General features: G+C 36.6%; 1 protein-coding gene across 1 annotated transcript in view; it reads right to left on the minus strand.

Moving 5' to 3' along the window:
* Window positions 1-23,658, minus strand: part of LOC140151585 (myosin-I heavy chain-like) — a 143,150-nt gene that overhangs the window by 109,851 nt on the left and 9,641 nt on the right. The window contains 1 exon segment of the mRNA XM_072173981.1: window positions 13,408-13,724. Within this exon segment, the coding sequence (XP_072030082.1) occupies window positions 13,408-13,702 (295 nt within the window). The 5' untranslated portion in view covers window positions 13,703-13,724.

Consider the following 23,658-nt stretch of genomic DNA (forward strand, 5'->3'; position numbering starts at 1 on the left):
TAGAAAATGTCTCGATTTGCATTGCCAAATTTATGACCAAAGAAGCATACAAATGTTTAGTAGCTGCGTACGCCCTGTGGAACTTAGTAGGCACAAATTGCTAGGAGTAGCAGTAGGTGCCAGTGGCGTAGCTACCGGGGCAGGGGGGCAATTTCCCCTGGCAAAATTGCCTATTTGGGCCCCGCCCCTAGTGCAAGGAAAAAGGAGGAGAGAGAGAAAAAAGAGAGAGAGGGAGAGGAGGGGCAGAGAGATGGGGAATCCATACGATATGCAATACCATACGATTATTATCAAAAAGCCTGGCAAAATTGTCTAATTGGGCCCCCCCCCCCCAAGTGCAGGGAAATTTGGTGGATTTGGGCCCCCGGCCCATACAAGCTTGCCCCCCTGGAAAAACTCCCAGCTACGCCGCTGGTCGGTGCTACCAGTACTGATGAACTGCATGTTGCATGTGTTGTCACATTTTTTGCATAAAACACATAATTTACACATTTAATTTGTTAAAGAAAAGTTCAACTCTTATGTCAGGATTAATATTTCTCAATTTTAGTATAATTGTCCTGATTTTCTCACCAATCCAATCCACCTGTGTATTATAGATTATTTTATTTTCAAACCTCTCCAGGCAATGGCTGGAATTACATGTATTATTACATCTCTACCACAATGAATCTAACCAGGAAATTACACAACAGAAGGAAGAATGAATTCTATCCCACAATGCAATGCTAAGATACTTCAAAATAAATTGGTTTATTGTTCCTCAGAATTGTGTTGATATGAACCGGGGGCACTCACTAAAATGGGTAACAGGGATGTGCGGCCACATTGACCCCCATTTTCCAACTTCCTCTCACCCAATGACCCCCTTTTTTGTTATACTGATGAACTCCCTCTCACTGAATGACCCTTTTTTGTTTTCCTGTCACCAAAAGACCCCTTTGAATTTTGGTAAAATTTCTGATAATCTTTCACTGAATGACCCAATTTTTGTATTATTTTTTTTCAAATTTATCAAATTTTCAAATTTTTGTATCAAATTTTATATCTTGACCCAAAATTTTCCCAGTCTCACTGAATGACGCACTTTTTTGGTCAGATTATCCCCAGTCTCACAGAAAGACCCCTTTTTATGGACCTTCTCTCTGAAAGTCCCCCTTTTTCGGTGTCTAGGCTCTCACCGAAAGACCCCTAGTTTCGAACTGCTGTCCGCTCATCCCGGTCACTTCCAGAGTTGTGTGTCCCCCCAGGTGTGGACTCTCCTTGCACGAAAGGTGTCAAAAGGTATCGCAGTATCATAACCACCCAATGGAGAGGCCTATTATAATAAGTGGGCAAACTGATGATGCATGATGGGAAGGGTTCAGTTTAAGCCGTCTCATACAACAAGACTTAATATGAACACAATGCTAAAAACTTGACCCTAAGATATCTAAGCACAAGAAGTTGGTTAAGGAAAATTTGTTCAAAAAGTTAACAAAACAAACCTAAGAATTGAGTTTAAAGGCGATTTACTCAACTGATTGCAAAAATCCATTAAAAAAGCAGTGTTGAAGTGCTCTATCGTGTAGTCATTGATAAGCAAATTCAATTTCAAACTTGATTAAATAGTTTAATTAAATAAACTACCATACATGTACATGGACTTCATTTTTATTACCATCTCATCTTGGTAGTACTTCAGCTTATTTCATACCACTAGTTCATCTTGACAGCCAAGAAACCCTAGAATGCAATGATTTCCTTGAGCAAGAATCAAACATGGGATCTCAAGTTCTCAGTCCTGCATTGACTAAATGGAAGTTTTCACATGATATTACACACTTCTTTACATTTCTTATAACTAAATAGACAAAACTGAAATTCTATTGATACTTTAATATATAGCCAATGCCGCTCTAGTTTTACCAATATTCCCAACTTTTAAAACCTCCCACTGACAACGATCAAGTACCAACATGTTTTTCTTCAAGGTGCCAAAAAGTCAGTCTTATGCCAAAAGGCAAATTTACCAATGCGCCAATAATCCCTACCATACGTACTCAAGCAGTTCAACAGCGCTTTTCATTTTCTTCAAATCCCAGCTTAACTTGAAAATGTCTGTTTTGTATATTTCACTCCGAACATGTGATTTGGAGTTGTGAAAAATAAATAGAAAAGGTGTTACAGAGAATAAAGGGGTTTTCTTCTGAGGCGTTGTTGAACTCGGCAGGTGTGCATAGTGGAGTCGTCAACACGCATTAAGGTGTGTTGGCTAATTGTTGCGTGGATAATAAGACGAGTCAAGTGAAAACGTTCCCTTTAAGACAACCTGGGATCTCTTTGTGTAGCCTGATTTGGATGCAAAAGTTCAAACTCGGGAAGATTGCTTTAAGTAAATTTTATGTCAAGTTGTTTTTGCACAATTTACAAAGTATATTTAAATTTTTATAATTTTTTATTTTATTATTTATACCAAATTCTTTTGAAAAATGCATTTTCCTGAAATTCACTTAACAATGGGTTCCTGCATATGCAATATGCACAGCCACACCTCATTTATATATAACCAGGATATTTATTATAATACTATATATGGACACTATTAAACAAAAGAAACTACCTTACCCTTCTTGACAAATAACCTAGTTTACTGTTATTGATCAAATTATTTATTCATAAAAACAAGGTTTCCACTTTTGAAATAATACAAGCTCTAATTGCAATATTTTACAAACAATAATTGTTTGTTCATTTTGATTTACATTGTTGGAAATAACATTTTAATATAGGCCTACTATTATGATCACACAAATTTACTATTAAGTTCTTTGTGTATCAATCACATTTGATTGAGTATGGCCCAATTTTACTAAAATTATTTTGAGCTATCCCTAGCCTTTCCTAACATTGCTGTGGAAAATCTACACTTAATGTTATGTATACATGCACAAGATTATGTTCTAAACAGTAACCAAAATAATAGGCCCTATAATCTTGAATATGTCCGTATAATACCAATCTAAATAAAGTGGCAGGTGCAATATGATGTATTATCCAACTCTTATACCATGTATTGAGCAGATTAAACTTTTAAATCTTTTAGTTCAATTAATTGGGTATTGTAATTAATATGATTAAGAACCCACAGTATAATTATACACAACTGTTGTCTACTGTCTTCCTTGTTGAAAACTTAATCTATACTGTCTTTCTTGCTGAAAACTTATTTGGCATTACTAAGAAGCTTTATGAAGAATTAGTGATTCCATAATCTTTGGCAGGCTTTCTACTGAAGATAGCAATTTGGTGGATTAACCTTGACCATGTTGACCCAGGCAAAAGTGATGTTTAGGCCTGATTCTTTTACACAAAACTGGACCACAAAATGTATGCAAAAATCTTTGCAGATTAAAAACAGTTCTTAACAGAAATTATTTACAATAAATAACTGAACATTCATCCATTTTCAGCTGATTCCTTGGGCAAGTAACCATTCCATATAAAATGTTACTCATGTACCAAACATGGGGCAATCATGCTACCCTTTTAGTACACTGAGAGTTTGTTTGTTTTTTTAAATGGTTGCTCCGTGTGAAGACACGCTTGGGTCCTGATGGGACCAGGCTCAAATAAAATGCTCAAGCCAGGCTAAAAAAGCCTATATATAAGCATGCTGGCCTGTTGATGGCGTACCGGTAAAAGGGTGCCTTTCGCAGATGCAAACGGCCAAAATTAAGCCCCCGTATACTACCCAGACAGGTTGCATCAGTTCATGATATGCACTCGCTTCTCATGCTATGCACTCGGCATGTTTGAGAGGCCATATCTGCGGCTCATAAGAGCTCAGACCCTACAGAAAATGTATGGTGATAGTAATCACAAATAATAAATAATTCATAGCTATTTCTATTTGTCTGGTTTAACACATATTGAACACATTTTGGAAATTGATAACTTCAAGATGGCAGGTTAAATATTGATGAATTTGAAGACATCTGTATTTTGACGTAACCTATTAAAATGATATCAGCGGCAGGTAATAAACTTGACCTGACCAAGATGAGCCTCAGGCAAAATAGAACCAGACCTGATTAGTTAAAAATGATTTACCATGGAAACCATACAATATTTTAAACATTTATGAGATGATGCATCATGCAGCAGATTACAACTTTATGTATTTGTTTTGTTCAACAACTATCCTACTAGCATACTTCAGCAAAGTTACAAGCTGCTATGCAATATGAAGTTTTATGCATTTTATTGCTTTTTTCCCTCCCTATTTTTGTCTTTATATCGATTTTACAATTGCTGCCTTTGATCAGTCAAGATTTGGGCTATTGCAGTTGAAATCCATAAACACCCTGTGGAAGACATGACCAGTGTAGATTTCAAATGGAGTAACCCATTCAGGTAACTCCATTTGAAATACACACTCCCTGTATGGAACATTAAGGTCATGTCTTCCATAGGGGGTGTATGGATTTCAACTGCAATATCCTGCTGGATAGATCAGATCACATATGTGGCCCTTTAAGGCCCTTCAGAGTTGAAACAGATGCAGTTCAGTAGATGTAGTAATTTTGCTGGAAGTCTTACTGCCAAGAACTCTCCCAAAATAAACATTCCATATTTTGACAATATACTGGAATCTAATGCAATTCATATGTATGGTTTCAGGCTGGGGGATGTGGGAAGCTGGTTAGCCTTGTCATGGGTATTTGAAAATTACTTGGAGGATAAAAATATGGATATGGCTGGAAGGATGTAAACCAGACTTGGTACAGATGGTATGTAAGACTAGAGGTTATTACTTAGGATCATTTAAAAAATCAAAATGCAATTTCAATCAAAATTAACAAACAAACAAAATTAAAATCATGAAGCTTTGAGAGCTTTATAGGTCAGATATTTCAATTCCTAATGAATACCAAAATGAAACAAAGACAAAACAATAAGTCAAACAAAATTATCATCAAATACAAAATTAAGACTTATTTAAATATTAATAAAATCTTGGTATGATTTGAAGTTTCAATTATAGATTGCCCCACCATAACAGGATATTAAACAACATATTAAATAAGTCTGATGTTTCACTAAGTACGAGGAACATGATCTTAGTTTTATAATTTTCAAAATTTGCATTACAGCCAGGACTCAAAAACAAATTCATAAAATTCATGGAATTGAGGTGACAAATATTATTAAAGCCTTTCATTCAATATCATGAACATTTAATAAAGTAAGGACTTTTGTATGCCCCACTTATGGAAACTAGAAATAGAAAGTACAAAAGAAATAAATATAATGCTAAATTCTATTTAAAACTGGGTTAAAATGAATCATGGTTCCCTATAGCAACATATATTACACATTCGAACTTAATCTTTAGAAACAACATGCAGGTGACATGAATGTTTGAGCATTTATAATCTTTGCTTTTGTTTGTGCATTAAGTTGTTTCTAACAATCTCTATTATGATCTGTGATTTGCTAGGTAGTTTCACTTGTATATTTTTATATAGGCTGGCCCAACAAAAAAAAATCAGGTTTTTATGCCTTTTTGGTGAAAAAAGCTCCAGATTTGGGGTAGAAGGTCAACTTTTCACAAAATCACTCCCCTGGAAAAAAAGTCCACTTTTTCAAACTCTGCATCCCCATAAAATCCTGTGTATGGGCCAGTATATATAGTAGATATAATAATAAATTATGATTCACTATTGCAAATCATTTAAAACAAAATTACATCATGTAAGCTTTTTTAAGGATAAATGCTTCACACAGTATGAAAAATTTCAAATTCCTTTTTTTGGTATGGGAACCTCCCTGAAGCCACACACTCCCATATGAGTACCAATTTGACACTACAAATTCCATGTCATAATTTTATGAAACTGATATATATCGCATGGCACTTAAAGGAGTATGACCGGATCGACAGCCATCTCCCCAGGCCACATCCCCAACTTAATCTTATCGAAATCAACATGGAGATTTCAGCATCAGAAGAACCCCCCATTTTCTTCATAATGATAATCTCATTGAAATTTTAGGCCTGAAATATGTTCTGTTTTTGTTATGAATGAAAAAGTGATAGCCTCATCCCCTATGTAGTTACCACCCATACTGTTCTGTAGGCCATTGTGAAACATGCTTTTGACCGTAATATCAAAACTGCTATTGTGCAATTGAACTCAAAACTTGGGAATCATATTATTTTGGCCTGAATGTGCGTTTCAAGCACAATATGAAACAATCTGACAAACCACCTTTAACCAATGTGAGTAAGGGTGTCTATGGCTGAAAGCATTTTCAGTAGTTCTGTTGTAACACCTGTTAGCAGAGGGGTAAAAGGTGAACTGTGTAATATTTTAATAATCACCTATAGGCCAAATATTAAAGGGATAATCACAGATTTTCTTCATAAAATGTTTGCTGAATCAGAAACATACAATTAACAATTTGTATTATTACTGGTCACTTTTATCATAATACATGTAGATCATCTTTATTGCATAAAACATGGATAAATATTGGCAATGGCATGTGAGCTACTGTAGAATTCCGTCTAAAGCATAATATGCCTCTATGAGGGTTTTTTGATGAATGAGACGAAAAGGCCCACAAAAACATTACAATAGGCCTATATTGGTCTTACAATACTACATGTTTGTACAGCCACCTGTATCAGTGATAAAGTTGCTCAAACTCCAAATGTTTTTATGGAGAATGTCTGCTGTTCATCTTTTTCATAAAAAAAACATCAATTTGAGGCATATATATGTTTGTAGAAGGAATTTATGGTATTGTGTTGAATGCTCATTTATACAATTTCCAATTTTGACAGTTTTCACTTGGGCTGACCATAATAACTTAGATTATAGCTTGAGGAACAAATTTGAACATGTTATTCTGAATTTGCTAAAAACATTATGTTGCCAAAATGATCTTGTTTTAAAGGCCTATTCAGTGATCCCAGCGAAGGTGTAACAAATTTAAATTGTTCATAAATTGCCTAAGAGTGAAGGATTAAAATCATTAAAATTGTCAGCATGTATTTTTGCTATGAAAAATGTAGGAAAAAACAAGGAAACAGCAGTATTGAAGCCAAATTCAAATACATGTAGTTAATTTCTCTGCTTTGAAATTACAGGTTCATGTAAAATGTCTCATTTTGTCTTTAAAACACAGCTTTCAGCTTAACCACTAGCAGGCTACTTTGGCACATCTATGGCACTAACAAAGGTGTCAAAATCTGAATGATTTTTACGATCCTCCAGATGAACAAATCATTGTAAGAATAGGCCTGGATCCAATGTATATTGTTTGAGGGCAGCTCTACACATTACAGGCCAAGTGAGGTTTCATATTCTTGTAAAACCGGACATCCGTCTTGAAGTTAAGTTTACCTAAGTTATCCACCTCAAACAACCAATACTGAACAATAACAGCACAATAGAAATGGACGTGGTACCAGTCAAACAAATGTAATAATATTTTGGCTGGTCTAATTGCTAACCCCCACCAAGTATTTACCAAGACAAACTCAGTCAATAACTTCAAGTGGTCTGTTTCAAACATGCCGCTATTTATTATCCATAACTAATGGCTAGCTATTGTCGGTAGATGAGACAGGTAAAAAGAGGGGATAATTAGCTGTTGGTTTCTCAATAAAGACCTGCTAAATGGCATCAATAACATTGGTTGATGGTAAGATAAACAGAGAAGGAACCCTATCTGGTAGTTTTGAAAGGCATAATTCATTTATTATCACATGTACATTTTGCTAACAAATCATGCACAGCTCCATCCTGCATTTTATGTATTAGTTATAATCAGTGTTCGAAATTTTGGTTGTCCGTTCGCCTGGGACAACCAAACATGCACCGGACAACCGAAAATAATGCTCTAGTTGTCCGGCGGACAACCAAAGATCTACAGCCAAAAGCCACCTTTTCAGCATGTTAGTGCTGACCATAGAACTCAGTGGAATCATCATATCCTCCGTTTATAAACCACCTGGCTCTCCGTTTGACTTCAAGGACCCAATGGGGAATACCCAGACTAAAACAAGGGTAATCATTGGAGACTTCAACAGCCATAGCACGGTATGGGGCTATGATAAAACCGACGAGGATGGCGAAAGGGTAGAGGAATGGATAGACTAACAGCAGCTAAGCCTTATCCACGACCCTAAACAGCCTAAGTCATTCAACAGTAGCCGATGGAAACGTGGATACAACCCCGACCTGGCCTTTGCTAGTAACAGAGTTGCTCAACTGTGTCACAAGATGGTGATGGATCCCATCCCCCGCACTCAGCACCGACCAATCGGTCTACAGATCAGAGCAGCTGTAAGCCCAGCCGCAGTACCATTCCGTAGAAGATTCAACTACCAAAAGGCAAACTGGGAAGGTTTCTCTAGTGACTTAGATGCAGCAGTCTCCAACATAGAAGCATCACCTGAGAACTACGATCTCTTTGTGAAAACCATCAAAGAAAGCGCCAGGAAGAACATCCCTAGAGGCTGCCGTACCAGCTACATCTCTGGACTCACTTCGGAAACAGCCGACCTATATGAAGAGTATAAAGCCATGTTCGAATCGGACCCTTTTGATGAAGCCACTACTGCCACAGGGGAAAGGTTGATGTCAGCTATTGGAGAACAACAACGTCAGTCATGGCAAAACCTGATTGAATCAATAGACATGACCAATAACAGCAAGAAGGCGTGGACTCTAATTCGGAAACTGAGCAATGATCCAAGAGAAGCGGAACAACACTACAACACCACCGCTAACCAGGTAGCCCACCAACTCCTCCTGAATGGGAAAACAACCACAAAACATCCGAAGGTTCAAGTGGATTGGAACAAATATAATGAAGACCAAGGTTTCACCAACCCCTTCTCAATGGATGAGCTGGAAGAGGGAATCACCAGCCTGAAGAATGGAAAAGCTTGCGGACTGGATGATGTCTCTGTTGAACAGATGAAACACTTTGGACCGCGTACAAAGGAATGGCTCCTCCAGTTCTTCAATGAATGCATGCGCAGCCACAAAATCCCGAAGCTCTGGCGACGGACACGAGTGATAGCACTCCTGAAACCAGGAAAGGACCCATCAGAGGCAAAGAGCTTCAGACCAATATCTCTGCTATGCCATAGCTACAAGCTGTTTGAGCGGCTCATCCTGAACCGCCTTGCGTCACATGTAGATGGTCTACTGATCCCTGAACAAGCTGGCTTCCGCCCAGGAAATCAACAACCAGCCAGCTGCTAAACCTCACCCAACACATTGAGGATGGATGTGAGCGAGGGCAGATCACAGGTGCAGTCTTCGTCGACCTTTCTGCAGCTTATGACACCGTCAACCATCGCCTGCTACTCGCCAAAGTGCTTGAGATGACTAAGGGCGTTCACCTCACCAGGCTTCTACAAACCCTGCTCCAGAACAGAAGGTTCTTTGTTGAACTAGGAGGGAAGCGAAGCCGATGGGAGAGACAACAAACGGACTCCCCAAGGAAGTGTCCTAGCTCCTCTGCTATACAACATCTATACTAACGACCAGCCAGTTGACAGCCAAACCAAGCGGTTTATATATGCAGATGACTTAGGCGTAACCAGCCAGAGTACCAGCTTTGAGGTGATCGAAGACACTCTGACAGATACACTGACTGGACTAGGAGAGTACTATGACGAGAATCAACTGCTAGCCAAGAAACCCAGGGAAGACCCAGGTCTGTGCCTTCCACCTTATCAACAAGGAAGCCAAGCGACAGTTGAACATCACCTGGTCTGGTACCAAGCTCCCTTTCTGCCCTAACCCAGTGTACCTGGGGTCACACTAGATCGATGCCTATCCTACAAGGCCCACGTGGAGAAGACCAAGGCCAAGGTCAGCACACGCAACAACATCTTGCGCAAACTTGCCAACACCAGATGGGGTGCTAGCCCAGATACCATCAGATCAACAGCACTGGCTCTGAGTTTCTCCACCCTGAATACGCATGCCCTGCTTGGGAGAGATCATCACATGCTAGGAAGCTAGACTCTGCACTCAACGCAAGCTGCCGCTCCATCACAGGATGTTTAAGGCCTACCAACATGGACAAGGTCTACCTCTTGGCAGGTATCGCACCACCTGACATCCGGAGAGCTGTGGCAAGCAAAGAGGAACGCCAGTAAACAGACCACGGACGTAAGACACCCCTCTTCAACCACACACCACCAACCAGACGGTTGAAGTCAAGGAAAAGCTTCATCACAAGCACCCCCCTCTGCAAACAACATCATCAGAGGCTCGCACCCAGATGTGGAAAGAAAGGCCTTCATCTGAAGCAGCCACCACTGAGATGGGGATTCAACCCACAGAATCACTACCTCCAGGAGCAAATGAAGTCTGGGCAAACTGGAGATGCCTTAACCGCCTCCGAACCGGTGTTGGGCGTTGCAAGGATACCCTTCACAAATGGGGATACATCAGTGGCCCGACCATGTGTGATTGTGGACAAGAGCCACAGCGATGCAGCATCTGCTGGAATGCCCGCTTTTGGAAGATCCTGTGACGACAGACGATCTGGCGCAATTTTCTCAACGGGCACAAAAGTGTGTTTCTCAGTGGATAAGTACAGTTTGATGTAAGGACACGAAAGAAGAAGAAGAAGCATGTTAGTTTGCTCAAACCTGACACAACTGATGAATTGTTAAATGTTTAAGCGTAATTGTTCATAAATTGACTACACTCACTCCACTTTATTGGTCACATGTAGTTGTTTCAGATTGTGGCAGCTTACGGACAACCAAAAACTTTGGTGGACAACCAGAAATTACAACCTGGTTGTCCGTGGGACAACCCCTTTTATTTTCTTAATTCGGACACTGGCTATAATGGGTTGTGAAAGTAAATTAATGCGCAGTGACTGACGCTGATTGAGTACAGTAATCTTGTCATCAGAGCAGCAAAGTGGCAAGTGCTATATGCCAGTATGAAATCAGTATAACTCTTAACCGTAAACCCTAACCATAATCACAGGGTGTGGTAGGTATGCTGTAGATCTGCTTTGTTCCATTATGTTGAATTTCACTATAGCATTTTATGAATTCCAAACAAAATTCTATTTCATGTTTCAAGATAGCTTTTACTTTGAGGTCTCTCATGCACTCAAAAGATGACTTACTCCATCATACTCCAAACATACTCCATCTAGTGCAGGGGTGGCACCAGGATATTTAATGTGTGGGAGGGGTGGGGAAGCCAGGAATAATTATGTGAGGCATGCTGATCAGTGGCAATAAGCTAGTGGACTTCAGTGTCGGGGGAGTTGGATTTAATCTATTTTTTGCTGTCAAGGACCATACAGACCAAAAAGTTACAAACACAACACTGCGCTATTGAAATGTCAATTTTTTGTTTTTAGTGTTTTTTGTCTGTTTGCCCAATTTTTTACCTGGGGAGCTTGAACCCAATTCCTACTTCCTTTTGCACCTGCTGTCAGTCCATCCCATTCTTTTCTCACAAATCGCCTTCCTTCTGCATTTCAGATAAGATTTCTCATTATTTCGAACATCTTCATAATGAACATGTTGGTTTGTACCAAGCCACATGCAAATATAATAACAAAGTAAAAGTGCTGCTGTAGTTTGTATGGTTTAGGATCGCATTATCTTTAAAACCAACAGTTACTTTACCAAGTAAACGCAATGTTTTAGCTCATTTTCTCCAAGATCTGGTAAACATGAGAAGCGGATGTTAAGTTTTCTTCCTTGAGGATACACACTAGTACTGCACAAAGCTTTACACAACACTTCTCCATGAAAGCAAAGGGGAGGTAGAAGATGGGGGGGACAGTCTGGAAAGTACTTCCACTACAAAGAAATCCAGGCCTGCAGCTAGGTATAATCATGATAATAGGACCAGTGTTCGAAATATGCCTAAAAAAATTACAGGCCAGCCGGGCTTGACTTTAAAAAGATACCGGCCAGCCGGGGCGGCAACTAGATGCCAGTCAGAAAAGTTACCGGCCAGGCCAAAAAGTTACAGGCCAATGGCCGCCTGGCCGGCCCTATTTCGAACGCTGAATAGGACTTAAATCAAGGATAGTATTTTAATTATGATCATTATAGGGCCATTATGCAAGTTGTTACCTTGTGATGAACGGGTGCACACAGCCATTATAAAGTCCAAACCAGTGTAATTCCACATTAATTGCCCTTTAATACGATTAGATCAATATTAGAATATCATTGCACAGGAAACAGTTACGATTGTGTTCATTGTAATCTTTTTTTAAGTTTCTCTTGTCCATATAGAAAAAAAAATTTAAATTAGGGAAATTAAAAAACAAGCAATCAAGTTGTCGTTGTGCACAAAAATTGTTGTAGTGCACAAAATACTGATCGAGCAAAAATTCTGTTGATTGATGGTCAAAATGTGTCAAAAAGCATGGTGATTTTAATGAAAATTCCTATAAATTCTTTTTTCTGCTATTTTATGTTATCATTCAAATTTAAAGAGTCTTTCCTCATACTGGGTCTTTGATGAGTATTTACAACAGAGTGCTTTCAGACTCATAGCCAGGGGTGTGAGGGGGTGGTGCCATTAACCCTAGAACTATGAAGAGGGGGGGTTGTACCACCCCCAAGATTTTTTATCCGTCACAAAAAATGCACACATTTATGCCCAAATGACCTGAGCTAATCGTAGATCATCCTTTGCACTCATTTAAGTAATTGAAAAAAGTTTTATCCCAGCACAAAATACTGATCGAGCAAAAATTCTGTTGATTGATGGTTAAAATGTGTCAAAAAGCATGGTGATTTTAATGAAAATTCCTTATAAATTCTTGATGCTATTTTAGGTTATCATTCAAATTTAAAGAGTCTTTCCATGGGTCTTTGAATAATGAGTATTTACAACAGAGTGCTTTCAGGCTCATAGCCAGGGGTGTGAGGGGGTGGTGCCACTCACCCTAGAACTACGAAGAGGGGGGTTGTAAGTAAATGAAAAAAGTTTTATCCCAGCACCTTACCCGGGGAAGGACCGGCCGTCAAAGATGGCCATAGAGGGGGGTGTTGGTGAGGCCCACCATTGGTTTCTCCAGTAAAATCAATGATTTTCATTTTACTCTAGTCAAATTATTCCAAGAGCTACTGACTTACTTGTCAGTAAGGTATCAATTTTAGGTAAATATACCCCAAATCCTGACCTTTCTATGAAATCTGTTTCAAATATAGGCTCCAAAAATGAATTGTAGTGTGAGTAAATGTCTGCTTTTGGTCAAAATAAAAATTTGTCTCAAAAAGCCTGCATTTGGGAAAATCTGCAACCCCCACAAAAAATCCTGGCATATAGGCCTGCTGCCTTCCTTTGCTATACCTAACATATAATGTAGATGAACCGCAAAGATAATCATGATACTTACCAACTGCATCTTGTTTTGTACTCCTCAATCCCACCTGTACATCAGTGCAACACTTGGACAATTCCCTCAGTACCGTCTTGAAGACATTCAGTCTCTTCCTCCTATCCTCACCCTTCTGCATCAAATCCATCCAAGACATGTCTGCCATTGCTTTCTTCAGTACTCCCAACGTCTGTGTGGAGTTATGCACCAGGGATGAGATACTGAGGGTATCATCCTCCATGTCATCATCAGCTGGAGATGAGGAAGATGGTGATGTTGATGGTGATGATGTTGAAGAGCCTGTGGTCATCATTTTGGTTCAATATTGACACCACCTGTTGAATAATGAAACAATGAGGTGAAGAACATCAAGGCTGTCATCTCTTCTAGTTTCCAAGTTTGGCTGTATTAAAGTTGGAAAGTTCTTGCATGAAATGAAGCAAACAAGTCAAGCAAGTAAGCAAGCAAGCGCGCAAGCAAACATGCATACAAGCAACCACACTGCAAAAACAAGTGTTTATATTTAAACACCATATTGTGTTTATCAGAGCAACACTTAATAAACACATAATTCATGTTAATGGTCTAACACTAATGTTCATAAATTAACACTTGGTGTTATATTATAAACACTAATGTTTGTAATATAACACCAAGTGTTAATTTATGAACATTAGTGTTAGAACCATTAACATTAGTGTTAGACCATTAACATGAATTATGTGTTTATTAAGTGTTGCTCTGATAAACACAATATGGTGTTTAAATATAAACACTTGTTTTTGCAGTGCAACAAGTATTATTTGTAGCAAAGTAGCACAGGGCAAAAAAAGAAAGGAGAATTTTAAGTAATGGAACAAAAATAATTTAAAAAAAAGAGAAAAAAAACATGTAGAAAGAGCAATTCTGAATTTTAAGAAGGGCAAGGGAAAGAACAGGGAAAAAATAAAAGGAAATAACAAATATAAGAACACAAACCATTTTTAAAAAATTGAGGAGAATGCAAAACACTATTTTTTAAAGTTTTAGACACTGTAAGGGACCGTTCACAAACACTTGTTAGGGGGGCCTGATGCAAAAAGGGGGCCCTGAAAATTTGACCCTCCTAAGGGGGGGGGGGCCTGAAAAAAATGACTACAAATTTTCCTGGAAAAATTAACTTTATATGCTTTTCTATGGTCTGTTGAGGTCTGTAAAGGGGGGCCCGAAAAATTTTTGCGATGAAATTTTTTTGCATCAGGCCCCCCTTACAAGTGTTTGTGAACGGTCCCTAAAAGTGGAAATTTTCATAGAGCATTCATTTTTGCACTTTTCATGCTCAACACAGCTACTGTAGTAATATAAATATGCAACTTTTTTTTATGTAAATAGGTCTATGCAACTTATGTAATAAAATCCAAAATTTGATTTACAAACAAAAGTAGTTCAAAATTATTGATTTACAAACAAAAGTATAAGTTCAAAATTTATTGTCAAAAATTACCAATTTTACAATAAAACAAGGAAAAGAGCCGAACAAAAATACAATGAAAATCATAAATGCAACAAAACAAAGATGTGGAATATTCAATTATCTTGATTATGAAATCAAAACAATCATTTAAGTTAAGCTGGTATAAATATAATATCCGGAGTAATCTGGTATTATGATTAAATGAACCAGATTACCTAAAACCAGTCAAGTTTCTCCAAATATAATACTTCATGCATTATTGGTTAATGAACTAGAAATTTGTGGGGAATCCGGCAGCTGTATCATGTGGATGAGGGGGTGATTTGTAAACACAAAAGTCATTTCAAATTATACCAATATAAATATACTACTAGTCTGTACTAGACAGAAAGTCAATCAAGTATTTAATCAATCAATCAACCAAGCAGCCAGATGAAAAATATTTCATATTCAATTATTAAGTTTCTCAAATCAAGCATAATCAATCTCATAATTGTTAAGTGGGTTATATTTTTTCTTTCAAAATTCTTGTCACTCTGTCTCCATACACAATGCTTCATCACACTGATCCTTCTAAACAGGGGTGGATCCAGGTTTTTGAAGGGGCCACTCGTGATTACAATCTACAGCTCACTTCACTTTCAAAAATTGGTAAACCCATATTTTTTGAAGCTGAAGGTTTTTCTTAAGGAAACACAAAATGTTCACACCTCCCCATCTGCAAAAAACTGCAGATGACAATTAAATGAACTGAACCCAAACATGAAATACAATGTACATTTTAAGTTTAAGATTTGGTTCAATTATTGTAAGTGTTGGAAATAAAATACATAATGCATACCGTAAAAACTCGATAGTTAGCATTATGTGGTTACTATCAAGCGCTTTTGAAAACATGAAATTGTACCAAAGTCCGGCGTTTTTCCAACTGAGCTAATGGGGTTGAGACACAAATGGCAGGTTTACTTGTTCGTATATAACTATGTGTATTGATGATTTGCTCAAGACCCTTTACACTTTTGTGGATGGGCACTTCAAGTTTTCATGTTTTAAAAGTGCTCCATAGTAAGCACTATGGTATCTATCAAGTATTTACAGATTAAAAAATAATTTTACAGGTTTTATCGATATATGGGAGGACTAGATAGAGGCACTCTCTTTTAAGCAACATTTTTATTACCGGTCTCCCCTTACTTTTCCCTTGTCTCCCCATCCCTGCAAGTTCTACCATAGGCCTTCAAAACATGTTTTGAAGGCCTATGGTTCTACCCAACTGAGGCATGTCCCTCTCAATTTGAAGAAAATTTTAGAGTAGAATCACCTTTTGTCAAACTCAAATTTGCTATAAAGTACTTCAAATATCCAGTACTGTATAGTCCTTAGACTTATCAATTAACTCTGACAATCATATTTCATACCAGAAAAAAATTTTACCCTTCCCATAATGCATTTCTTCCAGTTCAATTTTCTGTACTGATTTGCTATCTAGTGCATCCAGGTTGTTAGTGACGAAATGTACTTCAATGGACAGTGCACATCCAGATCTTATAAAATATGTGTATTTCTTGACTATCGACCCATGTTTAGCCAGTCTATTCACAAAATGAAAACTAAGGGAACCTGTACAAAGTAATGGGAATGTCATTTGATAAAATGTGATCAAGGGAAATGAGTCACATGTCGACTCTGGTCGAAAATGAGTTTTACATAGGTTTCTAAACACGACATTTAGAGCTTTCAGAAACTGAAAACCCCATGTTGATATGACTTTTCTTTGTAAATTTACATTAATTTATCAATCGCTGAAAACAGTAAAAAACAAAAGAATTTTAACACTTTCTTTGCCAATATCTCAAAATCAATATTAGTGACATCCAACTCATTTCCCTTGATCATGTCACAAATGAGGTAAATGTATCATATTGCAAAGGATTTTGGGAAGGGTAAGATATCTTCTTTGATTTCATACATATCTACATCAAATCATTGATGTGTTATGATTTAACTGGCATCTTACATCTGTCTTATACCATTATTGTCAACATTAAGGAACTTGTGGTTTCCTATGCCTACTATTTGGAGATGTCATGTTAAGAATATACATTTATAGGAGGAGCAGATTATTGAATAGATGACATGTGTCATTTCTCATGGCTCATATCTTTGATGAATTCAATTGGTTTCATCAAATGTATAAACTATGGAATAGTCGTTTTTGGATAAATAAAAATATGTTAGTAATCATGATGAATGCATTCAGTTGAACTCAAAATTATACAGACCTTATCAAAAGTAAAGTATTAAATAAATGGCCTGGTAGGTTTATATAATTTATTGACAGTAAAAGTACAATGTATTATTGAATGCATCATATCTTGGCCTTCCTAGTCCTTCAGAGTATATTTGCCTGAATGACAGACTATCAAAAGATGATCACTTTTGATGATCACTTTAAAAATAACACAACACTGTATGGGATGCACCTGAATCTATATCCAAACAGCTACATGTAGAATATCCAGAACTTTTTCAGGGGGGCATTATGTGTTTGGTATATTAATCATGAGTTATGTTTCCCTGTCTCCCCCTTTATACAGATCTGGTGGTGGGGCTTTACTGCATGTTAGAGTAGAATATAGAACACTTTCAAGGGGGGGAAATGATCAAAAATGGGATAAAGAGTACAAAATGGCTTTAAAATCTTTAAGATTATAAAACTATCAGCATCCTAGTAGTGGGACAAGAGGGGGAAAGACGGGTGGGGGGAGGGAGATAGTTCCCCTTGCTCCCCTTGGCTATGCCACTGCATTTGAATAGAAGGGTGCCACCATGACTATGCATTCAGTTGCTCTCTGCAATAATCAAAACTTATGAGGGCGCCATCAGCTGACTATACATTGAAGCAGCTTTGAAGCATTTCATTCAGTTGCTATCTGCAGTAGATAGCATTATGTTCAGGCTTATAAATCTTTCCATTATTGAGTTTCCCTATAACTATTTAGGCACTACACTAGTTTTGACTAATTGTACCAGGAAAGTGCAATGCAATTTGATTGCCATTTTACCTTCATCCATTTTACAATTTGTATACTGGTGCCAGAATTTGTTTTGCAGATGTGAAACTCAGTAAAATTGCCAAAATTGCACTGTTAATTAATCTATCATGCTGCCCTCTAGAGCTCACTTTTTGAAGAGGCTTGAAGTATTTCACTTCCACATCTCTCTAATCAATTGCTGAATGGAAGAGTGCCATCAGCTGACTAATTATTCAAAGTGTTTCATTCTGCTCTCTGCAATAGATAGCACAAGTTCAAGCTAAGAAATCAGATTTTCCCCATTAGGCCCTTCGCACTTGATTATTAGTTTCCTGTTTACCGCCCGCGTCCAAAATTGAAAATCTCAAAATAATTAATTATTTTATTTTTATTTCTAATTTTCTCTTTTAAAATAACTTTCAACTACTTCTACTTGCCATTTTCTGACTTTAATAATATCAACTATAATGATGAATAAACAAAGAGTACAACTCCACCTTCACTTATTTATAAAATCAAATATTGTTGTGAAATAATTAAATGCCCGCTTTAGTCAAAACGAGTCAATACTAGTTGCTTGTAATAGTTCAAACTAAATAAAGAAAATAAAAGATAATTAATAATTAATAATTAAAAGTCACCTCGTCCCTTTTTCAAAATCTTCAACAGGAAACTAATAATCAAGTGCGAAGGGCCTTAATAAAGCCATAATGTGTGATTTGCTCCACAGCAACGCTCTCAATTTTTTTTTCGAATTTCTACTTTTTGCACCATTGTAATAGCCATTGGTGTACATAAATGCCCTGTGAAAGACTAAGCCTGAAGTGCTTTAATTACAGTAAAATTTAACATTTATAATAAAACCTGGTATCCCTGGTTTTATTCTGAGCTCACCGATCGAGTGCTGAATAAATACATTACCTGCTTGTGTATATTAAAACATTGAATCAGTGATGTATCATATAAACTGTATGCATATCGCTATTTGTAGTATGTCTTGTTTGCACATCCCATCAGCTGCGTGTAGCTCCGCCAATAATCATGATAAATAATAATAATTTTGATTGTAGATAGCAAGGTGTGAGTATGAAACTAACTTCAGTAGATAGCAAGGTGTGAATATAAAACTATCTCCAGTAGATAGCAAGGTGTGAATATAAAACTATCTTCAGTAGATAGCAAGGTGTGCGTATATAACTATCTTCAGTAGATAGCAAGGTGTAAGTATAAAACTATCTTCAGTAGATAGCAAGGTGTGAATATAAAACTATCTCCAGTAGATAGCAAGGTGTGAATATAAAACTATCTTCAGTAGATAGCAAGGTGTGAGTATAAAACTAACTTCAGTAGATAGCAAGGTGTGCGTATATAACTATCTCCAGTAGATAGCAAGGTGTGAATATAAAACTATCTTCAGTAGATAGCAAGGTGTGAATATAAAACTATCTTCAGTAGATAGCAAGGTGTGCGTATATAACTATCTTCAGTAGATAGCAAGGTGTAAGTATAAAACTATCTTCAGTAGATAGCAAGGTGTGAATATAAAACTATCTTTAGTAGATAGCAAGGTGTGAATATAAAACTATCTCCAGTAGATAGCAAGGTGTGAATATAAAACTATCTTCAGTAGATAGCAAGGTGTGAGTATGAAACTAACTTCAGTAGATAGCAAGGTGTGAATATAAAACTATCTCCAGTAGATAGCAAGGTGTGAGTATGAAACTAACTTCAGTAGATAGCAAGGTGTGAATATAAAACTATCTCCAGTAGATAGCAAGGTGTGAATATAAAACTATCTTCAGTAGATAGCAAGGTGTGAGTATAAAACTATCTTCAGTAGATAGCAAGGTGCGAGTATAAAACTATCTTCAGTAGATAGCAAGGTGTGAATATAAAACTATCTTCAGTAGATAGCAAGGTGTGAATATAAAACTATCTTCAGTAGATAGCAAGGTGTGAATATAAAACTATCTTCAGTAGATAGCAAGGTGTGAGTATAGTATAAAAGTATCTTCAGTAGATAGCAAGGTGTGAGTATAAAGGTATCTTCAGTAGATAGCAAGGCATGAGTATAAAACTATCTTCAGTAGATAGCTAGGTGTGTGTATGTAACTATGTTCAGTAGATAGTAAGGTGTGAGTATAAAACTATCTTCAGTAGATAGCAAGGTGCGAGTATAAAACTATCTTCAGTAGATAGTAAGGTGTGAGTATAAAACTATCTTCAGTAGATAGCAAGGTGCGAGTATAAAACTATCTTCAGTAGATAGTAAGGTGTGAGTATAAAACTATCTTCAGTAGATAGCAAGGTGTGAATATAAAACTATCTTCAGTAGATAGCAAGATGTGAGTATAAAACTATCTTCAGTAGATAGCAAGGTGTGAATATAAAACTATCTTCAGTAGATAGCAAGGTGTGAATATAAAACTATCTTCAGTAGATAGCAAGGTGTGAGTATAGTATAAAAGTATCTTCAGTAGATAGCAAGGTGTGAGTATAAAAGTATCTTCAGTAGATAGCAAGGCATGAGTATAAAACTATCTTCAGTAGATAGCAAGGTGTGAATATAAAACTATCTTCAGTAGATAGCAAGGTGTGAATATAAAACTATCTTCAGTAGATAGCAAGGTGTGAATATAAAACTATCTTCAGTAGATAGCAAGGTGTGAGTATAGTATAAAACTATCTTCAGTAGATAGATAGCAAGGCATGAGTATAAAACTATTTTCAGTAGATAACAAGGTATGCGTATATAACTATCTTCAGTAGATAGCAAGGCATGAGTATAAAACTATCTTCGCAAGGCATGAGTATAAAACTATCTTTAGTAGATAGCAAGGCATGAGTATAAAACTATCTTTAGTAGATAGCAAGGTGTGAGTATAAAACTATCTTCAGTAGATAGCAAGGTGTTAGTATAAAACTATCTTCAGTAGGAAGCAAGATGCGAGTATAAATTATCTTCAGTAGATAGCAAGGTGTGAATATAAAACTATCTTTAGTAGATAGCAAGGTGTGAGTATAAAACTATCTTTCGGACTAGTGGATGCTTACTGATTGAACCACGCTTCACAAAGAACATTTGAGAAACATTAAATTTACTATCCTTTACTTGATCTTTTGTGCTTATGTGTAATGCAGGGCTCAAGAAATGGCCGGCCTTGGCCACATGTGGCGCGCCGTGAGCTTCGAGTGTAGCCATGGCGCCGTTTAGATTTAAAAATAAATAAGTAAACAATGCGATTCCCATGTTATCCTTGTAAAGACAGGCTAAAATAGTACAAAATGTTGCACCAAATGGCGTCATTTGCACCTCAAATTAAAAAAAATCGATAGCTTCACAGGGGGAACCCCCTCTGACTCCCCCCCGCGAATTCGCAGCCATTGAGTGGCGCTTTGCAGGTTTTTTTTAAATTTCATGTGGCGCTTCAACAAATCTATTTGAGGAAGCCTGGTGTAATGTTTCAATGCTCCAGTGTATTATGTGTAAGCCTCTTACCTGTGATATTTGAAGTACTTTGACACATAATGATTTGAAGAGTCAAGATGCAAAAAGTGATATATACTGTTGCTGCCCTGTGTTATTTTTATTTATACTCAGGCTGATAATTTAAAAGAAATATCATAAAAGATGATTCCTCAACTTACATGTGAATGGTCAAGGTTTATTGTGCACACAAATATTTAAGCAAAAAGAAATAAATAATTATTAAAGGGGCATTTTGTGATCCACAGTCTCATCACTCCACCTTTGAAAACAAAAGGTTGAGATTTTGATACCATCGGAAACCTCTGGCTACATAATGTTTACTTGCAAAAAATGTCTTGCAGATTTTGCTTGGCAAAAATATTGTCAAATTCATATTTATGTTCTGTTATATAACAGAATGAAGTTACAATGGCCTATGGAGCCTATGCAATACACATGATCATGCATAACTTAGAAATGTAAAATCGGAATGAACTAAAATTTTGGGAATAAATTTTTTTTGTAGATATATACCGAAACATACCATAAAAAGAGGATCATAAAAAGAGGATCACAAAATACTGCAAAAATTGCAAAATTAACACGCATTACAGAACTCTAACAAGGCAGCCTTTTGAGATATTGCTACTTTAGTTCATCACCTTTGGCTCCACCCATTATTAGTCTAAAGTTGATTGATTAGTCTAAGTTGATTGACTAATAACAAAATAATATCAAACATAATCCAGTAATATCATTCATAATCTGGATTAGTCATTTATCATAGAGTTTAATCTGACATTTATTACCCCGATATAAATGGCTTTTAAATATTTTCCGAAAAGTTAAAACCAAAACTTAATCATGTTAATCAATGTGAAAACAAAACACATTAACACTGTTAACGGTGGCTAATATCTGCACATACTTTCATGATGAATTTCATATCCTCCAAATGATGATGCACTTTTTAATTTTGAGGATTTTTTTCTTAAAATACCATTTCTATTTTTAAAATATTGCAGGCAATAGATGTATGCAATACAACCGAAAATTAACGTGGCTGTGTACTCTAGACATTGTTTCTTTCACGAAATTGAGCTTCTTTGAAATGTATTTACTTTGTTATGTTTTTTTATAAATACAAGGAAAGAAAATCCAGATTTGTTAACTCCAACTGCTCTATTTTATGGATTTTATTTTTCACTTGTTTTCGCAATTTAAAAGGAAAGAAAATCTTTGTTGTACCATCAGGGTACACGCGCGCAACAACGCATCGCGTTTTGTAGTCGCGCAATTTGTTAATGCACAGATACGCTATGCATGCGCAACGCTTATCTGCATGCGCGGCTCATCTTATGGAAGCACTGATTTCACAAAAAACCTAGCGGTCCATTTATAGCTGATAAAATGTGAATTTTTTCAAGTTTTTTCCCCCGATTTAAACATCAAGATATGAATAGATTTCGCCCAAACTTCTTAAGGGGCTGTGGATTTACCCAATGTTTACGCAATGTAAGGTAGATAAACGAGAACTGCCGCATTCTCCTGTGAGCTTCGATCAAAGTGCAAAATGTGAACACTTTAAACTTCAACGGCCTTTATTTCAATGTTCATATTCTCGGTAAAATGATAAAAGGTACACGATAACTCAATAAATAAAGCATCTATAGGTAAGCAATTATGCTCATCATAAAAAGCATGATCGACTTAAGAAACGGCTTTCTCATTTTTTTTATATGTTGGTCTATTTCCGTTTTAGACATCATTTTGTGCAAATAGGTGTTTGTGAATTTTAAAAAGTTCACTTTGATGAAATAAGGCCAATATCAAAAAACTAAAAATAACGTTTTTGGAATGGTGCCTCAAGATTAAGAAAAAAACAAAACAAACATTTTTGGAAAGAGTGTATTTTTGTTATGATGTACCGAACAAATATTGCCAAAAGTTAAAAGAAAATTAATATTGAGATTCATTGATGTCTTGCCCTTATAAAAATGTATACTTTTATATGTCTTGCGTGAATAATTACAAAGTTATGGCACTTTTTAATACTACATGCATGTCTGAGAGTACACAGCCTCCTTAATTCCTTTCATCATCAAATTTAGAACCAATCAAACAATCACATTGACAAGGTTTCAAACAGGTTTATCTCAGCGCAGATGAAGTGCATAGTTTTTAAAATTAGAAACTTTATGCATTATCATTTTCTCATATTTATTATTTCAGATTGTTTTTGTTTTATGTCATGATAAAAAGTGAAAGAATTGGGCTGCAAAGTTGCCAAAAAGTCCTAAAATTTTTTTTTA

This window comes from Amphiura filiformis, chromosome 4 (genome assembly GCF_039555335.1).
Source record: "Amphiura filiformis chromosome 4, Afil_fr2py, whole genome shotgun sequence".
Lineage (NCBI taxonomy): Eukaryota > Metazoa > Echinodermata > Ophiuroidea > Amphilepidida > Amphiuridae > Amphiura > Amphiura filiformis.